General features: G+C 35.6%; 1 protein-coding gene across 1 annotated transcript in view; it reads left to right on the top strand.

Moving 5' to 3' along the window:
* Positions 1-3,788: 3,788 nt before the first annotated feature.
* Positions 3,789-25,397, top strand: part of LOC150109622 (cyclin-dependent kinase 14-like) — a 185,514-nt gene continuing 163,905 nt past the window's right edge. Inside the window, exon 1 of the mRNA XM_090402788.1 lies at positions 3,789-3,822. Within this exon, the coding sequence (XP_090258914.1) occupies positions 3,789-3,822 (34 nt within the window). The remainder of the gene's footprint in view (positions 3,823-25,397) is intronic.

The following is a 25,397-nucleotide window of genomic DNA, read 5'->3' as shown; positions in this document are numbered from 1 at the left end:
CTTTAACAGAATTGAAGATAGATTCCATTAATATATGAAACATTGTTGCCACAGCTGTAGGGCTAGGAGAAATACCAAGTTGACATTAGAATAAAACAGATGAAATATTTCTGAATCATAACTAAGAGGATTGATATACTCAAACAGTAGTGATCAGGGAAAAGTAATAACCCTGATGTTCAACACTAAACACGAACTTCTTGGATGGCAGGGAAGTTCAAGTATAATGGTATGAATAGTGGGAAATTGTAAACCAAGACTTTTGTGCCTATCGTCCCACAGAATGTTAGTAAAATTTTTACTTACATCAGATAATTAGAGAGAATGCTGACATTCAGTCTTCAGTATGATTTAGATTTGTGAACAATATTTTAGCCGTTTATCAAATCAATAGGTGATCCTTGGATACCATTCACAAGGATCACCTATTACTCTTGTAGGCCTGTGATTCAAAGCCATCTTTTTCTTTTCTTCCACTTTCACTGTAATTTGGTTGTTTGCAATATTAATCTTTTGACTTTTTCGAAACTGAAAACCTCTCTCTCCTCATTCGTCGCCAAATAGATGAAAGCATTCAATTCTTTTTGCTGAAGATGACACAGAATATAATCAGAAGTAGCAAAATATGCATGCATTACCTCTTTTTTCATCAGTAAAGAAAATACAATCGCGATTACAAAAGTGCTTCCTCTTTTAAAAAAATGGAAGTCAAAGAAATTATTGGATATTTTAATTAAATCATCAATCCAATTATTAATGCTTGCTTTCTATAAAATCATTTAAATGCTAAAATAATTTTTAGTATCGAATTAATATTACATAATTATATCATGGGAAAATTCCTTATGTAAGAATTTTTTTTTTTTTTTTTTAAAAAGCAATCGATATTAGCAGTGGAATTCTCCCCATAAGCTTTTATATCCTATATCACAAATAGATTAGTCAAACCCTCTTGTATTAAATCAATTTGATGTTCAGTTTTTGTTTCCTGGTGGTTTAAATACTTGGTGTATTTTTTTTCAGAGGAGATCCTCCACTCCATAGTCCAGTCTAAATTGATCACCTTTCTTATTCTCTTGTAGGCTTATGATTCAAGACCATCATCTTATTCTCTTTCCACTTTCACTGTAATTTGTTGTTTGCAGTATTAATATTTTGTGTTTTCGTTGTTCTGTTTTCATATATCATTGCACTTCTACTTTCTCAGTTGTTTAATGATCCACCTGAATAAACAGTAATTTCTCCTGCGCTTCTTTCGTCATTCTTTTATTGCGCACATCAATTATGGTAATAAGAACAGCACATTGCTGCTGAACTGTGGTGTTTTCGTGAATATTAGAGTATTCTCTTGCCGGTTTACTCTTGCATGTAATTACCTTTATATGCCAAACCTTATCAAGGTGAAACAACAGAAAACTTGTACCTCTGCGTGGAAACAATGTCAAAAGTAATGTCCATCTATCAATTACTTTGGTATTATTACAATGTGTTGAAAAATGGAGCATGCAAAGGCTTGTTTCGATTTTCCTCGAACGTGTATTATATCGGGATACTTCAACTCGCAATCCTGGGTTCACATCCTATCAAGACGTACTTTTTTTTCATAATCTTTTTAATGACAGTTAAGATAGCCGGTCTCATATGGAGTTTTCTTCCGCAAAACAGACTGATTTGAGAACACGCAGTTGATACTCGCCTAATGACCTTAACTGCTTCTGCGCAGTGCTAAATAACAGCGACAGCCCATAGTGAAGTTCGTACTTGGGAAACTATTTCACGATGTTTGGCCTTTTTCAATTAATTGTATATGGAACTGAACTCTGAGAGTTTATCTGCGTTAATGGAATTCTTTGCAGATTTGTTGATGGAATTTTCTTGCAATGAATTTAACACATTCTTTGCAACTTTATCTTACAAACGACTGTGCCCCTTGTTGTTGTTTGATCCAAAAAGGTGGTTTTGAAAAAAAAATCAAACCTGCTAAGAGTCGAATCCCATTAAAAACACATTTACGATGACCTGGACAGGAAAATTGAAAGAAAGCCAAATGAAAATTTCCACGAATGAACTGGCTACGCCTTTAAGGAATGAGTTATAAGTTGTGTACACAAAAGCAAGACTTCTTTATCTTGATGAATTGAGTGATTAAGAATTGTAGTGGCCACTTAGCACATGAAACGCTATGCTTTCAGACCCTATTCCCAATGCAGTAGTATTTCTAAACATGCATCTGATAATTGACCATTTTGATTTTGCCAAAATCATATTGCAGAATGCATGTCAACAAGCGTGTTCTTTTAGTTGATTTTTGGTGAAGAAAATCTTTTTAAACGAACAGTTATATGATATAACTGTTCCTTTATAAAGGAACAGTTATATCATATTGCAAGGGATTTTTGCAATATTTGTCAGGACAAAAGAAAGATGGCGAGGAATATGGCAACTTATACGAATTCATCTGAGCATGTACTGAAGATAATCAATCCTAGGATATTATAAAAGATTTTTATAGCGAGTTTCTGCATTCTTTTTTTAAAAGAACAACAAAAAAAAAGCTATCCATTGCAAAAGATAGGCATAATTAAAACTTGACGAGACCGGGCATACAATATATCAAGCACGTCAATTAAAAGGAATGAGCTGCGCTACCTCATAGAACCTGGTACTCAATGGTTTTGAACCCAAGACGATCAGAAAAATTCTTCATCTCTTGTAACTCCCTTAAACAAAATTTCAAGAATGCAATTACATTGTCTTACATCAAGAAAATCTCATTAAGTGGCTGCGTTACTCTGCGAGTACAACGTAAAAGTGGTTTTTTTTTATCTTAACAAAAAATATCAAGATTCTTATATCCACCAAAACCTCCACAACACCCCACAAAAAAAAAAAAAAAAAACAGGCGTCTATGAGTTCCATTGCTCTTGTGACATTGTTATGTAGGCCAGACAGGAGGGTCAGGAGAGATCCGCATGTCTGAACACGTAAAAGACTTCGGAAAAAGAAGAGAGCATAAATCAGGCCTGGCATTCCACACAACCACTACTGGCCATCAAATACGTTGGCAACAAACAAAAATGTCATACTCGTATATTGATCGTAATTGTTTTACAAGTAAATTTAAAAAAGCCTCGAAATGCTTTGGATCCCTACACAATAGAATAAAAATCAAGGCTTAATTTTTACATAAAGTATGGTCTGCTTTCATCAAAAATATAAATACCACGGACCTGGGATATAACACAAGTGATACCAATGTTCCAACACGCATACATTAACGAATTTTCCATATGTATTCTGGTTTATCAATTACATGTTACAGTTGTAAAGTTATCAAAAACATCTAATATGTGTAATTATTAATAGGCCTTTGTTGCGTAAAACTTTTAGGTACCCCCGATGATGTAAGTCGTACAATTTACGAAACTTGTCGGATTTTAATTGCTTATATTTTAATTAATCTCTTTAATTACATAATGTTGTCTCAATACCGAAAGCTTCCTACAGAACATAAAAAGCCTATTAAATGTCATAGTGATGAAAATAGACTCCATCACTTCAATCTGGAAACAAAGTGGTGATTTAAAAAATAAAAAAATAAATAAAATTGTTCATCACGTCACCGAAAAATAAAGCTGGCTTTTCTTCTAGGATCGGAGATAAAGCAGCAAGTGAATCTACGAAAACTGTCTGCTTATTCAAAACATTAAAAAAATATGATTGAACGTAACTTTGCTGGCATCTAATAAAGGAAATCTCATTCTTCAGCATCGACAACGTCTTAAACAATGGTTAAAGAAAAAAAAAAAGCTTCCCAAAATGGTAAGTTCGAGTGCGGATGCATTGGTGCAACCACCGGATGTTATATCCATGTGTATTGTAACCATCTGATTTCATGCAAAGTGCGAGTACCCTTTGGTGTTTGACTTACCGTGCACAATCTTCTACCCGTTCGTTTACCAACGTGTACTAGTTCTTAGTTTCAAGAGAGTGTTGTGCTCCAGTTATTGCGAATGCCCTGGTGCAGTTCTAGGATGAACTCTATTGTCAGAGATTACCATCCATCCGTTCGAATATCTGGTGAGTGTAGTGCCTTCGATGGAAGAAATTTATTTTCGGTCGTATCGTAATACAGCCAGAAACCCTGCTTGGGCATTTTGCTCATAACCAGATACATATCCGCGTACATCGTCTTACAGGTATACCTCACCCCTACCTTGCTGTTTGTAAAGAAAGCTCATCCCTAAGACAAATCACTCTTGATAGATAACGCACGCGATTTTCATTTCTCCGTTAGTAAGGTGTGCCTTGTGTGATGGTACTGTATTTTCGATTTATCCTATCACTAGAAGATTGTCTTAAATGTCGCTTTTTTTTTTCTTTTTTTTTCCACATTAGAATACGTAGTTGATCGCCGTACTTGAAAGGAGGGAACTTTTTTTCCTACCATTATAACAGGCATACATCACTGACTGGCTGTTTAAACTTTCAATAAGTTATTTTTGAATGCATCAAGGTTTATTACCAATGCTCCCATTCCTCCTTCAAACATATTTTTGAACAACTTTCACGTGTTCTTATTTCGTTCGTTAGTTCTGCTCTTGTTGCTTTTCTTTAAAATATTCCCTGAACCCTTTTTATTTACATGTCACATAAGGTGAGCAGTCTTTTCTTACTTGATCCTTCAAGTTTGTGTTTTAAACTTTTCCTCCCTGCTTCGCCATCTAATATAAGCATTGATAGTTCTTTGTTTTTCTTATATCTCAGTGGCGTCGCGTGCCCGTTTAGTTTGGGTGTGCTGTCGTGTTGGCTTATTCAACCCGCGATACAAAATTCACGTCAATTTGAACTTGTGACTGCATTTTTATTAATGTATGAAGTTTTAAGAGTGAATAGCCCATCAGCACTCATCTTAATTGATCCAATGCAATTAATTGTTATTATTATTACGTGACACCTCCAAGGAGTCCAAAGACTCATCGACGGGGTCAGGGCATCCACTTCTACAACTGTCTCCACCACGATTACATAATTGTAGGATAATTTTAAATACTTTAATTTATCAGTGTAATTTTAAATATGGGAAGCATAAAGGTCAAATGAAGAATAGCTATGCTGCACGCTCTCCATTTACGTGAAAATCACAAAAGGTTTGCGCTTTGTGGTGAGATTAGATTATCATTGGCAGATACTAGAGTGAGACACGGATAATTTAAATTTTAATACGATTTTTAATTACAGTAATATAACACGCACAGAAATCGGAAAAAGTAATCACGTGAAAATATTCCGGATTGAAATAAGGAAAAGGCTGACATAACTCGTTTTACTTATTTATACGCAAGTTCCAACCTCCTTCGACAATAATCATACAATCCACAAAAGCTCTGTTCAGAAAACGGGACATCAGTAGATCGTCAACACTGTTTCTTACTGTAATATTTACAGTGGAAAAATTGACCATATTGGGCAAAACTTATAAATTATTTATAGAAAAGTATATATTAAACTTGTCTATATCGGGTAATAAACACTTCATTTCATATTTTACGCACGTAAAATAGATGAGACTCAGAAAACAAAAACAGCAACTCATGACAAATGACAACGTTCAATTGGATTAGTTCTCAGCGCACACCATGCCTCGTCTTCTGAGTGGTTGGAAACTAGTGAAACGCTAAGAATATGACCCGCTGCACCATCTCTTACATTGTTCAAAGAGCCCAAAGGTGTCTGTATTTATCATCGCACATCCGGACTATTAACGCGAATGTGATGCAATTGTTTACGCGTCAAAAAGTGTCCTCTTCATGAAGCATTAATATATTGTGTTTACGTTTAGGAATCACGCGAAGCCAGGAAACAATTACGGGAGTCTTTAACAAGCATAAATGCAAAAATCTAACATATTGCTGTTTCGTATCTTACAGAATAATCTGTAAGACATTTTGTCACGAGAAATAAAAATGAACAGCAGAAATTAATTAATCTCACTTATATACTGAGTATCGTATTGGGTCACTGCGTGACCACAGAAATCGACTATTGGCAAATTTTCTGGCTCATTTGATAGTAGTTTATAATTAATTAACCTGTTTATTCATTTGAAGAATCATTAAGCTAATGACCGTCTTAATTAAGACTGCGAAATAGTTTCGATTATCAGTACAGAAAACGCTACCTGTTCAGCGAGAAGTTGATAATCGAAAAAGTCGGCCCGAGACTGACGCTTGTTGTAATAACAAATAATCATTAGCTCCATCGTGTCAGATCTGCATTTTATTGAATAATTAATTCGGATAATTAATGAGACTTCAGTTAGCTCCTCAAATGATTTCGGTTCACGTTAGTTGAAATACTCGTTTTACTCAGTTCTTCAGCTTTAATGTTATTGTTTATTTGATAAGGACACGGATTTTAAATGGCATGGTTAATTGGGAAAGTAATGAGCGTGTAGCATTGATTCTCTGAAGTTTAAGATTCTTTTTCAGTACCCGTCTCGATCGGTTATACGGGGAGGTGAACCACAGTTGTTGTAATCTGCTACGGACGGATTAAACACGTCTTCAGCACGTAATAACAACCGTTTTTAATTTTTTTTTTCATATCACGTATACACATGTAAATCTATAAGAGTAAACTCGTTATTTGGTAGTTTTGAGAGTCAATGAACAATCTTCGTGCATAAGAGCCACTTTTATTTGTATTTTCCCTTACTGAACCGAAATTTAAGTACTTCTTCCATGACTGGAGACGGGAATTACCTACTTGATCACGGCCAGCTAAACTGAACACATTCTTGAGCCAAAATGCACTATTTGTTACTGATAGCCTTTTTTAATAACTTCTTAATAACTGCGTTTAGTTCACAATTGAATTATTACAGTTTATTATTATTTAAGTAATATGCGGATTGATCCAGGGATTCTCAGTAGGGTTTGCGGTCATTTGTAAAGTAGCTCCTTGGGGCATGTTTTCTATATAAATTAACCCTTTCGTAGCACAATTGAAAGAACAACGGTAGGTTTCGCTCTTCGATTGGAAAAGGCGCAAGTTCGATGTTCATCGTTACCAGAGGAATCTTTGTATTTTTTTCGTTTGAAGGTGAGTTAGCGGATCTCATACGGTAGCAGGGTTTTTTCTTCCGGTAACTCGGGTTTTTCATCCTACATACCGATAAATCGTCCATGAGAATACACGCAATTTACAGGTAAATATACTTGGTGGTGGAAAGTAGATGACATTGTATGTATAGATGATGGTAGCGGCGTTCTATCCAGTTGGATTAAGTGGTAGAGACGGATAGTTTTAGATTGCCCTCCCTCGATGAGTTCTTGGAGGTGTCATGTAATAATTATAATAATGAATTCATCTCATGAAATGTTTTGAATATATGGTACATTAAGCACGACAGGGGAAAGCTAATATTTGATAACCCGATTCTTCTGTTCTAGACCAGAATATGGTACTGAGGTAGTAGTTTTTCCTCCTGGAAACTCGGGATTTTCATCGTACATACGGATAAATCGGCCAATGAGAACACACGCAATTTACAGACAAAAATACTAGTGGTCGGCTAAGATTAGATTATCCGATTCTTCTTTCTAGACCAGAATATGGTACGTTTCAATCCTCCATTACTCTCATGCCTTCATTAAGCATCTATATCTGGGTGTGGTAATCTCGCACCCAGATATAGAATCCTTGTACCATCCAAACATATTTACAAATATCCATGCCACTGTGGTATTCGAACCCAAAATCTGTTAATATGAGAGTAGCGGCGCCATCCACTCGGCCAATCGGGCCCGCATGTGTACACTGTCAGCAACCTTTCACCTTATGAAGTAAATCATGATCTTTTAGGAAAGTATGTTCTTGTTTCACGAGAACTTGTGAATTGAGTTCTCGAATCCATTTTCTTAAATGCCACACGACCACTTCCTGATCGAAAAAAACAATATTCCCTTGATCTTCGGGGTTTGTATGTAGTTTCTGATAGTTTCTATAACTACATTCTATCCTCGTGATTGATAGTCCTCAAAACGAATTTTACTGGCATCCATTCGCATCCCCAAATTTTCCGCTGACAAAGACCATATCCTTTGTTGAGGTCTTTTGCTACCTGTCTTATCGTAACATGTTTTAGACTCATTTTTTTTCGAATTCGAATCGCTGTCGTCCGTACACGACATGGAGGTTGACGTGATCAGTTTTAACGTCTTGTCAGCCATTCCTGAAACTATGAACTCACGTGAACAATTTGCCACTTATTCTTCGATTACTGCTTTTTCTACCCAATTACCGATTATTTGGTTAGCCATGTTTCCTCCATTACTAAGCGTTATTTATAAAAGCATTTCATGTCTTGGTGCCTGTTTATCACATTTCACACAAAATTTAATGATCACACATCGTTTTTCTACAATTACTACATGAAACGCATTTGCAACACTCATATCAAAAATGCAATAACTTCGTTGCATAATAGTAATAAAGAAAAGTATGCTGTTTTAGGATGTATTCACGCATCATAGAACTATAGTTCCATGCTGCTAACTGCAGATGTTTTTTGAATTATTGCAATATTCGAAGAAAATTTGAATCAGCTTTTGTATACAGTAATTGGGTAGCATTAATTGATATGTATATTTTACGGACAGTGATATCGTTAAATTTGAGAATCCCTGGTGTAGGGCTCTTCCAGCCACGGAAGTTTTAATAGTTCTAGGGACATTCAGAAATAATGACAAAGCACCGCGGAAATCGTAAGCAAAAAAATAGTTTTCTCTATAATCTACAGCTGTTGCTATATATAATCAGAAAAATTACTACGCGATATTTAGAAACCTTAGTTTTCAGATAATGAGAATTGATTTTAACTGCGTAGTTTGGTAATGGTTCAATGAAAGCAAGGCTAACCTTTCCAGTGAATTGAAATATATCTTATTACAAAAAAAGAGGGGATTACATCTCATAAAGTTTTCATTTCAGAAAAAATTGTTTTTAATGCCAATTAAAAACAATTTATCTTACTGATTGGAACCCCTGAACAATTAACGATAATTCGCTTAATATTTTGTAATTGAATTCTCACCTTCCCAAGACGAGATTTCTCTGTATTTAGGCCGCTGATCTTACCGATGGCATTTGCTTAATATTTACATAAATCCCCAAATTTAACACAAGTACAATTTTAAAAGCAGTCAAAAACTCGAATCCCATAACTGATAATTAATACTATTAATATAATTCGCAAATTACATATTACTCTAGTGCTATGTATATTTAATAGACAATATGGAAAATGAAAAATGGAATTGCTTATCATAAATAAGCCATTTCGTAACCATTTGGTTTAGTACATATAGTGTTAGATCGAATGACGTCGATAAATTTAAACGAATTCCTCAGTATACCAAATTTCATCGAAATCCGTTCACTTGCAGTGGCTCATTCAGGTGGGATTGACTTCCAAGAATTTAGAGAGGGTGAGGAAGTGAATTTTAAGTCCCACAAATAAAATGATATTTTTGAGCTACAATAAGTAAAATTGACGTATGCCATATTATAGATAAAACGATGTTGAAATGTCTAGTATGTCTAGCAGCTATCTGAATTTATCTCTTCCTCCAGTAATGGTGTTCTCTATAGATCTCATCTCGTCTTCCTTTTACCTTGCGGTGTCGAGGGTTTATTAATCATCGGACCTCAAACCGTTCACAGGATAAGGTGGTCAGCCCTACGCCCCGGTGTATCATATGTCCTGTAGTGTTGAGTTTTCAAGTCCGGTTTGCCTGCTTTGCGTGATGATAAACTGGGGGGGGGGGGATGTCTCAAATCCTTCAACTCCTCATGTCTCTGACGGGGATCGAACCTATGACACTCCTTCCCCAGACACATGGTTTCGAAGCGCACAGCCATTAGGCTAACCGCGCGGACTTCTCTATAGATTACAAAAAAAAAAAAAAAAAAAAATCTATAGAAGTACATAATAGCGAACTGATAAAAGGGGTGAAATAACGATCAATATATGTTTGTGTTATTCTTTGCCTGATGCTAGGTCAATATTCTTTTATATATCCTGCCCACGAAATCATATATATATATTGTGTGTGTCTGATATGAGACAGGCGGGAAAACAGGGACGCACAGTGAAATCGTGATTGCGACATAGCCTAAATGGTGCAGTCTATTCCCACTGAGCTACGGAAGCCCTCTATACTTATATCTAGATTATTTCAAACACTTGGTACTGTCAAGTATTTTGTTGACAAGTAGCAGTACAAAATGTCCAATCAGAAATGTAACTGAGATCGAATTCCGGCTAACACGAAAGCACTTTTCACCCTGCATAAGCTACCAGCATATGTACATTATAAAATATGCCACATCTCAGGAAAATTGTACTTGTTTTTGAAACATTCAGAAACAATACAGATGAAACGCGAGTTCTCAACTCGACACCATACTGCAGTTTAACACTGACATAGTACTATTAATTGGCATTCATCCAATCGTTTCCAGGCATATTACTACGGTATATTGAGTTACGTGAAGTAATAATTTAAACTGAATTATTGATATAAAAAAAAACTGCAATGTTCGTTTTATTGTTAAAGGCGTCATTTCAGAATTTCATATGCACATTTTTATTTTTTCATTATCATTAATTTCAATGATTTTTTTGTATGCTTATCTTGCTTGGTTTTTCGTCAATCTTTTTCCGTTTAAAGTTGACAGTCCTTTTCGCATGCATTCTTATTAGGAAACCTTGAGGTTTCCAAAACAGTCCACAGGGATCTTAGTACGGACATGAATTCCTGCAGCTCCGTGAGATTTTCGGGCAGTGGGTTCTCGTCGCGAACAAATGTTTAGTTGAGGATAATGGGAACTAAGCAGTTTATTACTTGTACAAGTTAAGTCACTACCGTGTTTCTGTAACCATTCCTTGATTTCTGTTGGAGGTGTCCTTCCCGCATACCGAATGTGAACCCATGGTTTATCCATGTGTCAACAAACTAAATCTGAAAGTTTGTGGCAGCAAAACTGCCACTTTTAAAAAGTGATTTTACATATAATTATACCTCGTTTTTTATGTAGTTCCCATTCATAAAAGGTTGTATATAAGACTAAGTACCGTGAGCGGACTAAGGACTTTTATTTAATCTTTAGTATAGTTTCATTTTTTACATAATCCAGAAGCTGTGTTCTGTAGATCGAACATGGAACTCCTTCAAGCCTCCATTAAATGTGGAGGTGGTCTCATACCGGATTTCATTGATTCGGATGACAATGGATTTCATTTATCATCCAAAAGCAATCACAAACGTTCATGCCTGAGGCAGGATTTGAACCCGCAGCCTTGTCGATTCGAGAGCGGATACGCCAACCACTCGTCCAGAAGGCCGACATTATACGGTGGGATTTTTGTATAATTCATAATGGTTTTAAAATTGATCGTGACCAGATGTTGGTTATAGTTAACTTAAAAATCTTCATCTTACCATTAACTTGTGGCTTAGGTAATTAATGTAAACCATTGTGATATCAAAATCGAAATTACAGGAAGTGAGCAACTCGACACTTAGTACACAGGATTCACAGAACTGTCAGTATGCAAAACGGGACTGCACTCATCAACCCAATCAACTCTTATAGAATTTGCATTGGGGCCCTACTTGCACATACTCATTACAGCATTCTGTAGGGTTAAGATCGAGACTTGACTAGCCATAGGCCTTGCGAACATGGTGCATTCAGTTGATACTCAACTGAGCGATTTCCATACAATCACCACAACGCAGATAACACACACCGCATACGGATAATAACGTTCATTTTTCCTGTGCATCTTGCCACTAGTATCACCGCCATATTAAGAATGCAAGGTCTGAAACTTGCCCAAAGATAACCTTTATGTTGTTGGGACCTATACCCACAATAATTACTTTCTTTTTTAGTATTTCGCAAACACTGGAAAACTAGTAATGCTATTTGCCCCCATTCCAATCAGAACAGACCGTCGAATTTAACAGTTCGATGGGATAAAGAAAATGAGATAAAGTATAAAAAGAAACTTTTTTTGTAAGATTTAAAGGCCAATTTAAATAAAATAAATTATCTGTGTTAGAAAAAAGTATCCAATCAAGCTGACAGTTTGAAAAAAAATAAGCGATCGCTAAGGAAACAAATGCTTATCATTCTCCAATATGCAAATCTACAATTGTCTGTGCACGCGTAAAGCATAGAGAAAACGTTTTATAAGAAGCAGAATCGTGATTGCAAAATTTAAATTCCATCTACAGTGTTAAAGGATGTCTCCTGTAAAAGAATCTTCGAGAAATTTAAAGAACAGAATGATGGAATTTCTTAAAGACAAGTAGCCAGATTACTAAAATGTGCTCAAAGTACGGTATGTGACATTTGGAAAAGATATCGTTCGACTAATAGTGTAAAGGGCATGCCTCGAAGTGGATGTCCACGTGCCACCTCATGCAGACAGCACAGAAAAAACTGGCTGAACTTCCGAAGACCATGCGACGTTCAACATCCAAACAACTTAATGCTACAGAGTGAAAGTAAATAAAAAAAAAAATTCGAAGTCTACGAAGAAATTTTAGATCATTTTTGGTTCCTAGTATCGAAAATGGTTCTAGGATTCCAATGACTTTATTTTTCAAGATGATAATCCTTGTCACCGCAGCAGACGAATCAAGAACTATCTGCGAAACAATGAAAACACTCCAATTAAAATTGTGACTTGGCCTTCGAATTCGAGCGAAAAGTTTGGAATATTTTAAAGCGAAAAATCGACACCAAAAGCCCCCCCCCCCCCCCGAATTACGTCAAGCAATCACGGAAAGCTTGAGTGAAATTCTGCCAACGGACTGTCAAAAGCTTATTGAGTCCATGCCACGAAGGATATCATTCGGGCTAAAGGAGGAATAACAAAATACCGAGTTAGGTGATCGGATATATATTTCCCGATCAAAGAATGATCGCCTACTTTTACTTCAGTGTTTGAATTTTCATTCACCTAATGTCTGATTAAAAGTTACCATTGCATATTTTTTGTAATAAATTTGATTTCTTTGTTAATCGTATTTATATTCATAACTGTTCAACTTGAACAAAATTTGTGTTGAGGAAAAATAAATCCTAATATATATACAATGTTAGTGCCACAGTCGTTGATCGGATACTTTTTGCCATGGGTTTTAATATACAGTATTTAAAAGAAAAAAAGTGGGTGCCCAATAATTTTTGCATTATAGTGTGCGAGTTTCAATGTTCTTAAACTTATTGCTGATCGGATCCATAATTTTCTATTATTATGCGAAATATTTGTTTGTTTGTTTTTCTCACGGAAGAAGCATGCACTCAGAATTGCTATTGTAGCATAAATCCGAAACACAAGCCACGAACAAATCAGCAGTAAACAAGAAACGAGAGACATCAAAAAAAAAAAAAAAAAATCCAATTAACGAACACAATGAAAGCGGTAATAGTTTGAGTGCAGCATTGCCACTTTTGAAGTGTGCTACCAAGCGTAAGGTCTATTTACAGTTCATTAAGAATAGCATAGCGAAATATATGTTGCAACATATGGGTTGAGAAATACCAATTGTGGGTTCTTTACCCAGGCGATTGTCACAGATCTGTTGACATTTCATTAGAAGCATTCATCATAACGTAATTTGATCTGTTGAATGAGAATGAGGGGAAGGGGACGATAATCCCACGGACAGTAATGAGTGATTATTGAACTATCAGAAAAATGTTTCCACTCCATGATCTCACTGTAAACTACCGTTTGTTGGAGTACTGAAAGATGTCCTTGACACAGTTAATGAAACCAGTGTTGGAGTGGTCTTGGTATTGTGTATTGAAGCTCTCGCATCTGGTGGTTGAATTTTCTCAGTACAACCACCTTGATCTACGTGACAAGAATTGTATTAACGTTCAGATGACACAGAGAGATTACAGTTGTAATAATTGAATTACCCCTTTGTTATAAAACAATTTTGTGCTCTGGATAAGCCGGCCGTGGCCTTCTACTAACATGTGGTATGTAATCACTACAAAATATGGTGTGCAATTTCAAGATTGAAACATAGGCCTGTTACAAGATAGGGAGTTCTTCGTGTTTAATCAGCGGTACCAGATTTCTTGCAGTTTAGTGCTTCCAAAATAAGCACTGCAAAGCTGAATCTTCGGATCAATGACCCGGCTATAAATCAACACCGTTTTCCTAGCTGCTGCATGGTTTTGGACATTTTTCAGTCCAAACTATGAAGCTAAGATGCCTTCAAACTATTGTCAGATATATTCACATAATACACATACAAAAAGAAAAAAATATATATTTTGCTGATATAAAAAAGTGCAGTTGGGGAATATTTGAAGTGTATATGAACTAAAAACTCATCTAAGGAATATTTCTCATGTTTATTATGCTTATCCTGAACCTCGGTTGAATTTATGATTTATTTGGCTTACTATGGCACGTAGCACTTTTTTAATCTCGCTGTTTCATTGAAACATCTTCAAAATACACTCGATTATTTTTACGATTAAACTAATTTTTTTTTTTTTTTTTAATTTGAGAATGGCCGATCAGTGTTGAGTTTAAAGAAACAGAGCAGACAACTATTTTTTCTTACCATCATTCCTCTTTTCGTTGTATTACTGCAATAAGTGTATATCATAGGTGTGTGCGGTTACTGCAGAATAGATAAACATCAAATGGTATAGGCGACAATAAATAAATATTTGTATGCCTGTACTTGACAGAACTTCCTGGTTCATTTCGTGTAGAATTAGAGGCCAACATTGTCATGAACAGGAAATCCTCTAAATTGTACATTTAAAAACACGACTGGGGCGAAACTAACATTGATTAAATGACTAATACCCATTTCACGCATGAACGATTGTTCGTTTCCATAGCAACAGCTACAATTCTAGGCATTTGGACTAAAATGACGTATGACAAAAACTCGTCGCTGAACCGAAATACCGATAGTTTTTGTATTAAAAATAGCCAACATTCTCGAATTGTTAATATCAGCATTAACTTGCCATCCGGAACATTAAAAAGAATGTTATATAATACAGTTGTATCTCTTTCGTTCTAAAGAATCGAAACGACATTACAATAGAACTGAACATGTTTTATCTAAACACATCTTTCTCGTGTGTGTTAGACCGCAAGGGACTTAAAAAAAAAAAATCACTTGAGCTGCTCTTGTAGGAACCCAGTCAATAATAGCGTGACGCCCAAGTAGTCAAGCAGAAACGGTAGCTATCTGTTAATGAGGTTGTGTGTTGGGTTTCTTATAGCTGTGCCTGAAGGGTCACCATAGTCGTGTTAGCGCTATAAGCAGATACTAAAATTAGTTATTTCATCTTGCAGTAGCCTTCCTTCATGTACCCCCAGAATAAATCTTGAAATTTGAGTTCGCCCGTGATTAAAAAAAAAGCTTGTGAACTTTTATTTGATAGCATTGATTCAAACATTATGACAATTGTGCCTTGCTTATTGACATTTGAAATCCCTTCAGATTTCGCACGTAGTATCTTTGAGAATTTTACAATTTATTATAAAAACCATTAAATGGCTTTTCCAGATGATTTTTACATTTTAGTCTATATGAAGTGAGTCACTGACCTATAGTTTTTTTTTTGTTTGTTTGTTTTTTCTTCCACGAAGACGACTACGTTGTTCAACGCATCTTTTTGTGGTCCATAATTCTACACGTTTTAGAATAGCAGATTTATAGTATTGAAGCTAACTTACTATCCAAAATGTGGATAGTAAGCCACCGATTCAACCATCTAGCAACTGCAAGCAGTAAAATTATCCACTTAGAAACTATCCCATGCGTGCTCCAGCTGTGTTTTATTTACCATTATTTTTGATGTTTTACGGTTCACTGTGGTGTCTGGTTCAGATAGTGAAACTTAAAGCATAAAGAATGTATTGCATTTTTGAATAATAAAATTTTGGATGAATTATTTACCAACATTCTGGAGTGTTGCTTATTTATGCTATAATTGAGTCATCCAAATTAATATCTTCATTTCGGTGTATATATCTATAAACGCATTTCTTAATATCATAAACCTGCTGTGGATATCAGGTAATTTGTTCAAAGCCTCAGCAGTGTAATGTTTCGTTATAGGTTTAACTACTTTTCTTCATCCATTTTTTAAATAAAATGTATACTTTTTTTCCCCAAAAAAAAGTTCCTATTAATAAAATAGCGCTTGATATTTGACAATACTTATAGATTTATTTATCTCGGTTTAGTAATCCATAATAATATTCCACTCAATATCTCCTATCTTAATTCTATTGTCATTAACTGCTAGTTAAGTAGTTTCCACTTATTTAAATTGTTAATGTTTCAACTTTAACAAATAAAAACCTGCTTTGTAAGTATCGTAGAAATTGAATGATTCAATATTTATTTGCTGTCAGATCAAGATTGTGAAGAGTTCGTAGAATGAATGCAACTTGGTAAAGGATCCCCGTTATTAATTAAAAAAAAAAAAAAATAGGATGTTGCTGCAGAGTAATGTCCAGAGCAGTCTTCTCTGCTCTGGACATTATTCTGTCCTGAGCAGAGAAGTTGAGTCCCTTGAGAAGTTGTTAGGCATTGTACTCAGTCAAACGTATATCGATTAAATCAGTATTTTTACACTCTGCTTCCCATACCCTTAAATTCTTGAAGTTAGCGACAAGCTAACTGACCGGTCACTAGGTTGTTTCCGTCTCGGAAACATATAACTGTTTTGTGCAGCGTTCCGCTACCATTTCTTATTCAAAAATTGATGACTGTTTAGTGATTGATTTATAGGAAGAAAAATTCCACCAGTTTTCCTTATAGAACATTTAGTATGCTCACCCTCCCCCCCCCTAATCGTAATATCTCGCTTTTCTATTTTGAAATCTTCCCCCCCTCCCCAGCAGTCCGAATGGAGGAGAGATTATAAATTTTTTTTTAGTTCTGTATCGAATTTGATAGCTTTAAAGTTGTATTACTTTTCGGGAAAATTTTTCTCGAACAAAATGAGTATAGCTATAGTTAGGTGGCATACTTGAAGTTTTTCATTTAAACTGCAAAAATGGCTTAATCAGTATTTGAAACCTGACCCAAACTATCTCAAGGAACTGTTGGCTTCCTCCCCCACACAACATGGGAAAAGAGAATTAGAGGACGAAAGTACTTTTTGTTTTGTTTTTTTTTTTGGGGGGGGGGGGAATGAAGACTCTTTTGCATCTATTATAGTAAATAGTTACCGTACTTTAAAAAAAAAAAATCATTTAGCCACTGTCCATTTGTTGGAGAGTGTCACATCATCACAACCTGTTATTTGTGAACCCCTAAATTAAGGGTCTGAAAACGGGAATTGTACGCCGAATTGTACGCTTAGCAGGATAAGACTTACAGTTAATATGTGAAACGAAGTTTCGAAGTGGTGAGACAGGGTTTAATTCCTCTCCTCGCCATACCCTTTTCGGCCGGAATAAGGGGTCATCCTTTTGATCACTTTTAACCGGGATGCTCCCTCCTTCCTTTCCTTCTAAATGTAGATTTGGATTCTGATGTTGAAATTCGTAGTTTTCTGATGCTGGAGAGAGAGATGAACTTGGAGAACAGAAGGAATGATTTCAGAGGAGGAGGTGAAAACCCCACACGTTCAACTCTCCCCACCATTTTTTACAAGTGAAAGTAGTCCGTTGATGGCTTAATGCGACATCAGTTTCTTCTTCTACTCATAAAACTAAATCAGCGTTTTTCAATTTAAAATCAATAACAGCCTGGCAGAAGAAAGCTTGTGTATTCATTTGTAAACATAAAAATGGTCGTCAGGAGCTTTAAAATACGATACCAATAAACACTAATTTTCTAGTTATGAAGATATTTAAAAATTACTTGACGTGCTGTATTTTACAGTGACATCCTTCGTTAGGGGCGGGGATTGTAGTTTGTGGCAATGTAATTGGTCAGAAATGTTACATGATTTTTTTTTTTTTAAAGGAAATAGTTTCTACAATTGTCGTGTAATAACCCCTGGAAAATATAAAATCACATGGATTTTTTAATGATTCTGCCATTATATATACACAAACATATTAGTATTATTTCTAGGCATAGACTCTTGGAACGTTCTTGTAGTCAACACACTACATTATCACACTCACCTTTGAATTTATTAATGGTCATTCGATTCACTACTCACTCTGTCAACTTATCCTACGCAAAACCTACTTTTTGCTTCTATCATCCTTATAGCTATTGTACTGATTTCCGTCACTTGGCTGTCCTGTACAGAGTCTCTTTTACATTGGTATGATGAGTTCCTCATAAACTTAAATCTCAATCATTTGCGGACCAGGTTGACTGAGTGGATGTCTCTGTTTTCTATCCAAACCGGATGTAGGTTCGAATACCACTGTGATGTGTTTGTCTGTGGGTTGTAAACAGTTTCGTCATCCGATGTAAGACTTGTCACATTGAAAAAAATCGTGTTTGGTTTCTAGAGCAGGGGAAAAGATTGAACCCTTAATTAACCCTAACACGAGACTTATTTACTGTAGGTTTACACTACTCGTAGGTGGGATACACGTAAATATGTATCAACTCTCCTCATACTCGACTTTCTACATTCTGGGACAATCTTGGTTACCTTCCTCTGAACACGCTCCAACGTTTGCTAAATATGGCCGAACAAATCGCAAGCGTCGCTTTATCGATGTCATATTCAACGACACGATTGTATTCTTATCAGGACTTGTAATAGTAAACTGCATTTCATTTATTTTGGCCACATACTGCAAATTTGTAGCAGTAATCCCTACCTGTCTACCCAGAGTACTAACTTAGTCAAATACTCAAGTGACCTTCACATCAAAAATTGTTACTCTGACCCTCTCCAATTTTGCATCGTCTATAAACAACTTATATCCCATCCCTTGGACTTTATCGTCAAAGTGTAAAATAAATGAGCGATCTTTGAACAAAGCAAGCTTTATGGCACACTATTAGTCGCATTTCCTCTTGGAAACGCTGCTTCGCCGTACATAGCACGCTGATATCATCCCCATATCCTGTTTCCAAAATTTCATCAGGAATTTGCTCAAATATTTTTGAAAGGTAAAAAAAAAAAAATCTTCTGTCGATTAGTCAACAGTGTATGACTTGTAAAAGGATAAAATTGCTTGATTTAAAAGGAAAAATGGCCACGCTGCCCTTTGTCCTTTTAAATCAAAATATTAAAACTTCGTTTTTCATAACACTGGGGTTTTACTAAGGGAAGGGGGTTACTAATGTTTGAAAATTTGTGTGACAAAGGAAAATGGAAGATTGCAATCTAAAAAGGCGGAAAATAGTTTTATATCATAATAAACGACCTCTTATTTCAAGAGGCAACACAAATTAATTATTTTAAATGAATTGTGATATATTCCATTATGTGACTTCGATTATGTACCAATCACTACGTTCAGTATGGCATAAAGAAGTCTGTAGACAATGGCGGGCGTGAGAACCTGTATATTAACTCTCCAAGCTGTTATATAACACATATCTGTAGTCTAAAAAGGATAGTAAAACTCCTCAGGTTATCTTGCGATATTCAGTCTTCGCCATTGTAAACTGACCTTGGACACACTGTATAATGCATTTAAGTTTGCATAGCAGTTTCTAGTAACATCGGGGTTTCTTATTGTACTACTGCATTAAAACATGACGAGTCTGTGCCCATTGCATGCTTTGCCGATCAGGCGCATTAACAAGTTATTCTTTGTCGACAGTTTTTCTCCACTTTAATCATAAATGCACGAGATGAATGGCGAACGTGATCGGAATAACGATGGGGCTCCAAAATTCAACCTGTCTCCGATGACGTTCGTTTGGAGATGTGGTGACACCCCGCTACTTTAGTTTTTTCTTGCTTTAAATTGAAGAAAGTAGACTACGAAGCCACTGGGTGTGAACCCTACTGTAATCCATGTCGGTCGCACCACCGCCTTCAGTGCTTCTGGTGTTATGAAGTGTCAGGAGCACCTGCGTGCTGTCTTCCGTCAGATATTGTTTTTGAAAACGGAGCAAACGAAACCTGTTTTTCTACTTTAATTGCTCAGATGAGAAAGAAAGAAATTGGAGTGGCACTTTTGATACTTTCAGATCTTGCATGACCTATTTGGGAAAGAGGGGTGTTTTACAGCCGAATTGGAGGGAAAAAACAGTTGATTATGTGCAATTAGTTGAGTCACTAGGTTCCACGAAAGATATCCAACTAGTCTTCAAAACTGCTTCAAAATACTTCATCGGGTCATTGAAGGTCAATAGCGATTTCAAACTGTAGTTCCTCAAAATATATAAAAAAAAAGTAATGATGTACTTTGGTCGCATTCGAAATCGTGTTTAGTGGAATTAACCATCAGCCATTTGGGAAACGAAACCGAACCGTCACACAATAAGCAGACCACCTCGAACTCAAAACGGAACTGTTCAGAAGACTGATGGGAAGAAAGAAAAAGAACAGAATTTACGACAAGACAAGAGGTAAGCAAGATTGTTTAATTACATCCTGAAGTCTGGGAATTTTCGCGGATTTCCAGAGACGAATCGATGTTGACGTTTAAAATTTGGATTTTTCTGTTATGGGGAAAGTGAGTTGACTTTTTTTTTATATAATAAATATTTTTTAATAAAGTAATATACCTCTTAAGTTTTAAGACGCGTATTACTAAAATAGTAGTAATTGTTGCATTAAATGGAATTTTAATTCAACAGCTAAAAGTTAATTAATTTAAAATGTTTTGAATTTGACTAAAAACTTTATTTTGGGTTTTAATACCACTCGAAAACTGTCTAACGTTAACTTGACCTCTGGAAATATTGTGTCGCTTCCGTCCTTACAAATAACACTTTTTTTATTATTAGACTATGAGCACGCCAGTTACGCAGTCGAAAACACTGTGAAATATCTGGTTTTATTGCATTCGTGATGTAATTCTTATGTATGGAAGCTTAACAGCCATTATAATGATTGAATTTACTGCCATCATGCAAAATTTTCAGCAACAAAAAACAATTTTTAAGAATACTTAATAATAGACGATATCTTTTCAGACTACATCGAAAACGTTTACTGTATGCAAGTAGAACTATTGTTGCCATAGCAACACAGCATCATATATAAGTTGACAAAAAAATTAATTTATAATAAAGAAAATTCGGAACTTACTCCATATTTCATTCCCGTATTTTCCTTTAAAAATGTTAAGACTTTCATCAAAAATAAGTTATTTTTGTTATACTACTAAAAGATTTTTAAAGTAAAAATGCCGTATACAAAAACATTAGTTTAAAATAGAAATAAAAAATCTTGCTTAGATGTAGGATAATCTGAAATCAAGATACTGCCAGCAGTGCTATCGGTTCATCTACGAATCTGACAGCCTCTTTGACAACAAAAATTGCTGTCTTCTCCAAATTATTATTGTCATTGATTCGAAAGGTGGGTTGACACGTTACTGATCTCCAGAATAAAATGCATTCTATTGAAAGTATGGTTATAATGCAGTTGATCTCCAAACCGGTATCTTTTGAGCATCAGGTGAGAAATATTTTTAAACAAGTACATTAGAATAAGATGTTAGAGGATTGCCACAATATTGAATAGGGATTTTATTCTATTAAGGTTTCTCTCTAGTTCTGATTTTAAAAAAAAAAAAAAAAAAACGACATTTCGAAGCAGCTATCAGGCTAGTAAAACCTTAAAAGTACTAAGAAAAGGCAAACATATTTGCTCTTGGGCAGAGTTCCTGTTTTTTTAAGTAAGGCAATACCAAGGTAACTCAGGTGCCAAAGAGGTATTCTCATAAGTTCTAGTGAGTTTGAAATTTTCGTTTCAAATTCAGTTGGCTATGAAATAAGCACAGCTTTATATGATATCCTTTATTTATATAATTTTACTACACCAAAACTGGAGCGATCTATAGGTTCTTTCAATTATTATACCACTTATTGTTTATAGCACAGCACAAATTAGTACAGGATAACTTTTCTGCGAATTTTTCAATTTTGTCCACGAAAAATATATACGAAGTCTGTTCAGAAAGAGCACTATTGCTGGTCAATTGCAGAAGTGCAGAACTCGTCTGTGCTAGTTTCAACAAGTCAAGTGAGTGGTTCGGTTCATCTGCTGTGGTGAGATTTCTAGACACTGTCAGCATTTTCCTCAAATCCAACCTTATTCTTTTGAAGGATTTTTGAAAGCATTATTGTCTTATGTTTGTGTTATCTTTAAAAAAAAATGCAGATACATTGTTCCTAATTTCAACTCACAATTTTGCATAGAGAAATTTTCACTCTGAAATTATTTTTATCCGCTTACGAATAGCATAAATTAACATTTTTTAAATGTATATAATTAATATGTATTGGGAATTAAATTTTGTATAAACGTTCAGTTTTCTAAGGAACAATAAATGCTCCGGTAGCTCCTTCCTGGAAGCAATAAACTGTCTATTAATTGGCTTCAAATGTACACTTCGCTTTATCTGTTTTAGTTGAACCGTCAGCTGATCGATGTAATCTGTGTACATCCTGTCTGTAAATGAAACAATTTGTTCTCTTAGGAAGGATTACTCCGGTGCTCACTGTCAAAGTCTAGAACAATAATCTAATATATCCAGATGAATGCAACGGCGAATTGCTTGGCTACAGTTAGATGGCAGAGAACAATTGTTTCGTGGAAATTGCGCTAATTAAGCTGTCTACTAAGATAATTAATATAACTGGATTTTCATACGGGCACCGTCTCAAAGTAAATGTCGTTTTATTCTTGCTGCTCTTTTACAGTTTCCAGTTTATTTAGTGTTTATTGTTTGTGTTGAAATGGTTGATACGATCCTAGTATCTCAGTGTTTGACAATAAATGACGATAGCTGTTTGGAATTAATGATATTAAAATATTTCCACGACAAACGTTGGCATGTGACTATGGCTGCAACACTAAACCTGTTAACCGAGTCTAATCTCTCACGTTTCTTGTCATCTTCATTACGTGTAGCGTGCCATGGTTGTTTAACAAAATACACCACGTAAATTTCTGCGTAGGTGGCTTGTACTCTGAAACTCAAGTCGATAAATATATCAGCTACCAGAAACGTACCCATTTAAATAATGGGAACGGGGCTAATTTTATGTATGTACATGAAATTTGAACAAATGCACTGATGAAGAGTAGTTTCAGATGGTCTTATAAAGTTGTCACGAAGAAAGACGTTAGCTTTAAAAGGACTTAACTCGCTCGCTTGCTACATGAAAAGGGGGAGCATCCCGTGTCAATTACATCAAGTAACTTTTATGCAAATGAAATAACAGGGTGATACGTTGAAAACAAATTGCACTTAGGTGATAACCCGTGTATGTCTCATCATTTTGTTTTTAAAATAAAAACTTGACTCTTTGGTTAAAAAGAGTATTGCCTTCACCCTCCAACATTTAATTGTACAGTGATTGATTGTAAGTGAAATCATTCCCGCGGTCAGGTGAATCTAAGAACACCAAGTTCCTCACTGATAACCAGTAAGAAACTAGAACAAAGTGGAAAAAATAAATAAAACCCTCAATGACATTTCAGATAGCTTCATCTTATAATATTCAATTCTCTTCTTTACCAGTTAGTCTATCCCCCCCCCAGTCCTTAAAAAACACATTATAATGATTTGTATGTTGTATCTGTACACAGTATTGAGGAGGACTTATCAGTAGGACATCCACTCAGTAACTGCTTTAAGAATATTCTTTAGCATCGCCTTTAACTTTAAAAACCAAGCGAATGGCGCAAGCCAGTGAAGCAAAAGAGAGAGCTCACTGGCATTCGGAACTGTACTCTACCCGGTTCACATATGAACGATCGATTTTTCTATGTTATGAAGTAGCTATCATTCAGCATGAAGGGACACCTGGTCCATAGCGGTGTTTACGTAGGATATTACAGTTGGGTATTGTTCGACTAATATCAGGAGGCTGTTCTAAAGACTTGTTCCAGACCATTTCACTATTTCCGTCAGGCTACAAATGTTCTCACCCCGCACAATGGATACGTAGGTTTGTGCTGCTTTTTTGTTCATATCTTCAGCAGGATTCTAATGTATTCATCAGAGACTGTTTTTAAGTGATTGGTTTTGGTATTCCTTTTCCATTTACAAGCGGAGTTTTCAGGGTATGCTGACAAGTGATACATGGTACGGTTGTCTAGATGAACAAAAGTATGATTCATAGTGCAGGCCCTTATATATATTTTTCTCTCTCTTTCTTTAACATCGGCACGTCTATTCTTGTCAATTTTTCTTCTCCTTTAGTTTCAAACATCAAATGGTTATCGACTACACGTAATTCTTTCGATGGTTACAATTGCTTTGTTGTCTGACACCATTCTTTCTAAATTCTTGACACTGTCTAGTATTTGTTGAAAATCCCAACTAAGGCTGTTTGCTCAGTATTGACAACCTGTCTTCTGAATTTCGCAGTAATACTTGGAACTGTTGCTGGATATTTGCACCTGTTATGAGTTGCGATAAACACCTGTCAAGGAAACGTCACAGAGCATTTGATAATGTCCGGTTCGAGGATTTAATAAAATGGCTACTAAATGTATTCATTCACCTGTGATGTATTCTCACATACTTTGGAATAAATAATCTGACATAATAGCAGCAGCTGCTGCATTTACTATAATCATTTTGCACATAGATAAAATAAAAAATGTACAGTAAATATCGACATATGTTGTATCAATGCCATTAGCAGTGAATCGATATCATTCCCAGAAAAATTTAAAGCAAAAAGAAATTGGAATCTTTTCTTTTGATGCATGATGTCGGACTTAATATTATTACTTATTGCATGCAGGTAAAATGCAACAGATAAATGGATGGATGGGGGGGGGGGGAATATATATTATTATTTTTTTTTTTTTGATAATCCATTTTACCCGGCCTAGTTGGCTAAGTGGTTAGTGTACCCACCCTCCAACCAACAGTATGCAGTTTCGAATCCTTCTGTGGACATTGTCCTACCATTTAATGTGAGACAGCCCCGCTTACTGGAGGAGTGAAGTGGCTTCAGAGTTTCTTGTTTAGTCTTTAGAGCAGGATTTTCGGATTATTAAAAATAAATAAAAATCCGATAACCTACCTACGGTATTAATGTATTATAACATCACATTCCCGTTGGCAGCCACAGAACAAACAAACTGGTACTACGAGGCGAATCTATAGTAGATAAACTCAGAAATCCCGCTGTGGAGAGCAAGAGTTTCTCGGTCCCTTGGATTCGAATCTATTGTTTGTTGGTTATAAAGCAGAG

Source organism: Typopeltis vanoorti, chromosome 2 (assembly GCF_054136105.1).
Source record: "Typopeltis vanoorti isolate ZY-2024b chromosome 2, IOZ_Tvanoo_1.0, whole genome shotgun sequence".
Lineage (NCBI taxonomy): Eukaryota > Metazoa > Arthropoda > Arachnida > Uropygi > Thelyphonidae > Typopeltis > Typopeltis vanoorti.
Note: the sequence above shows the minus strand (reverse complement) of the source record. Positions and strands in the feature narration are given on the sequence as shown.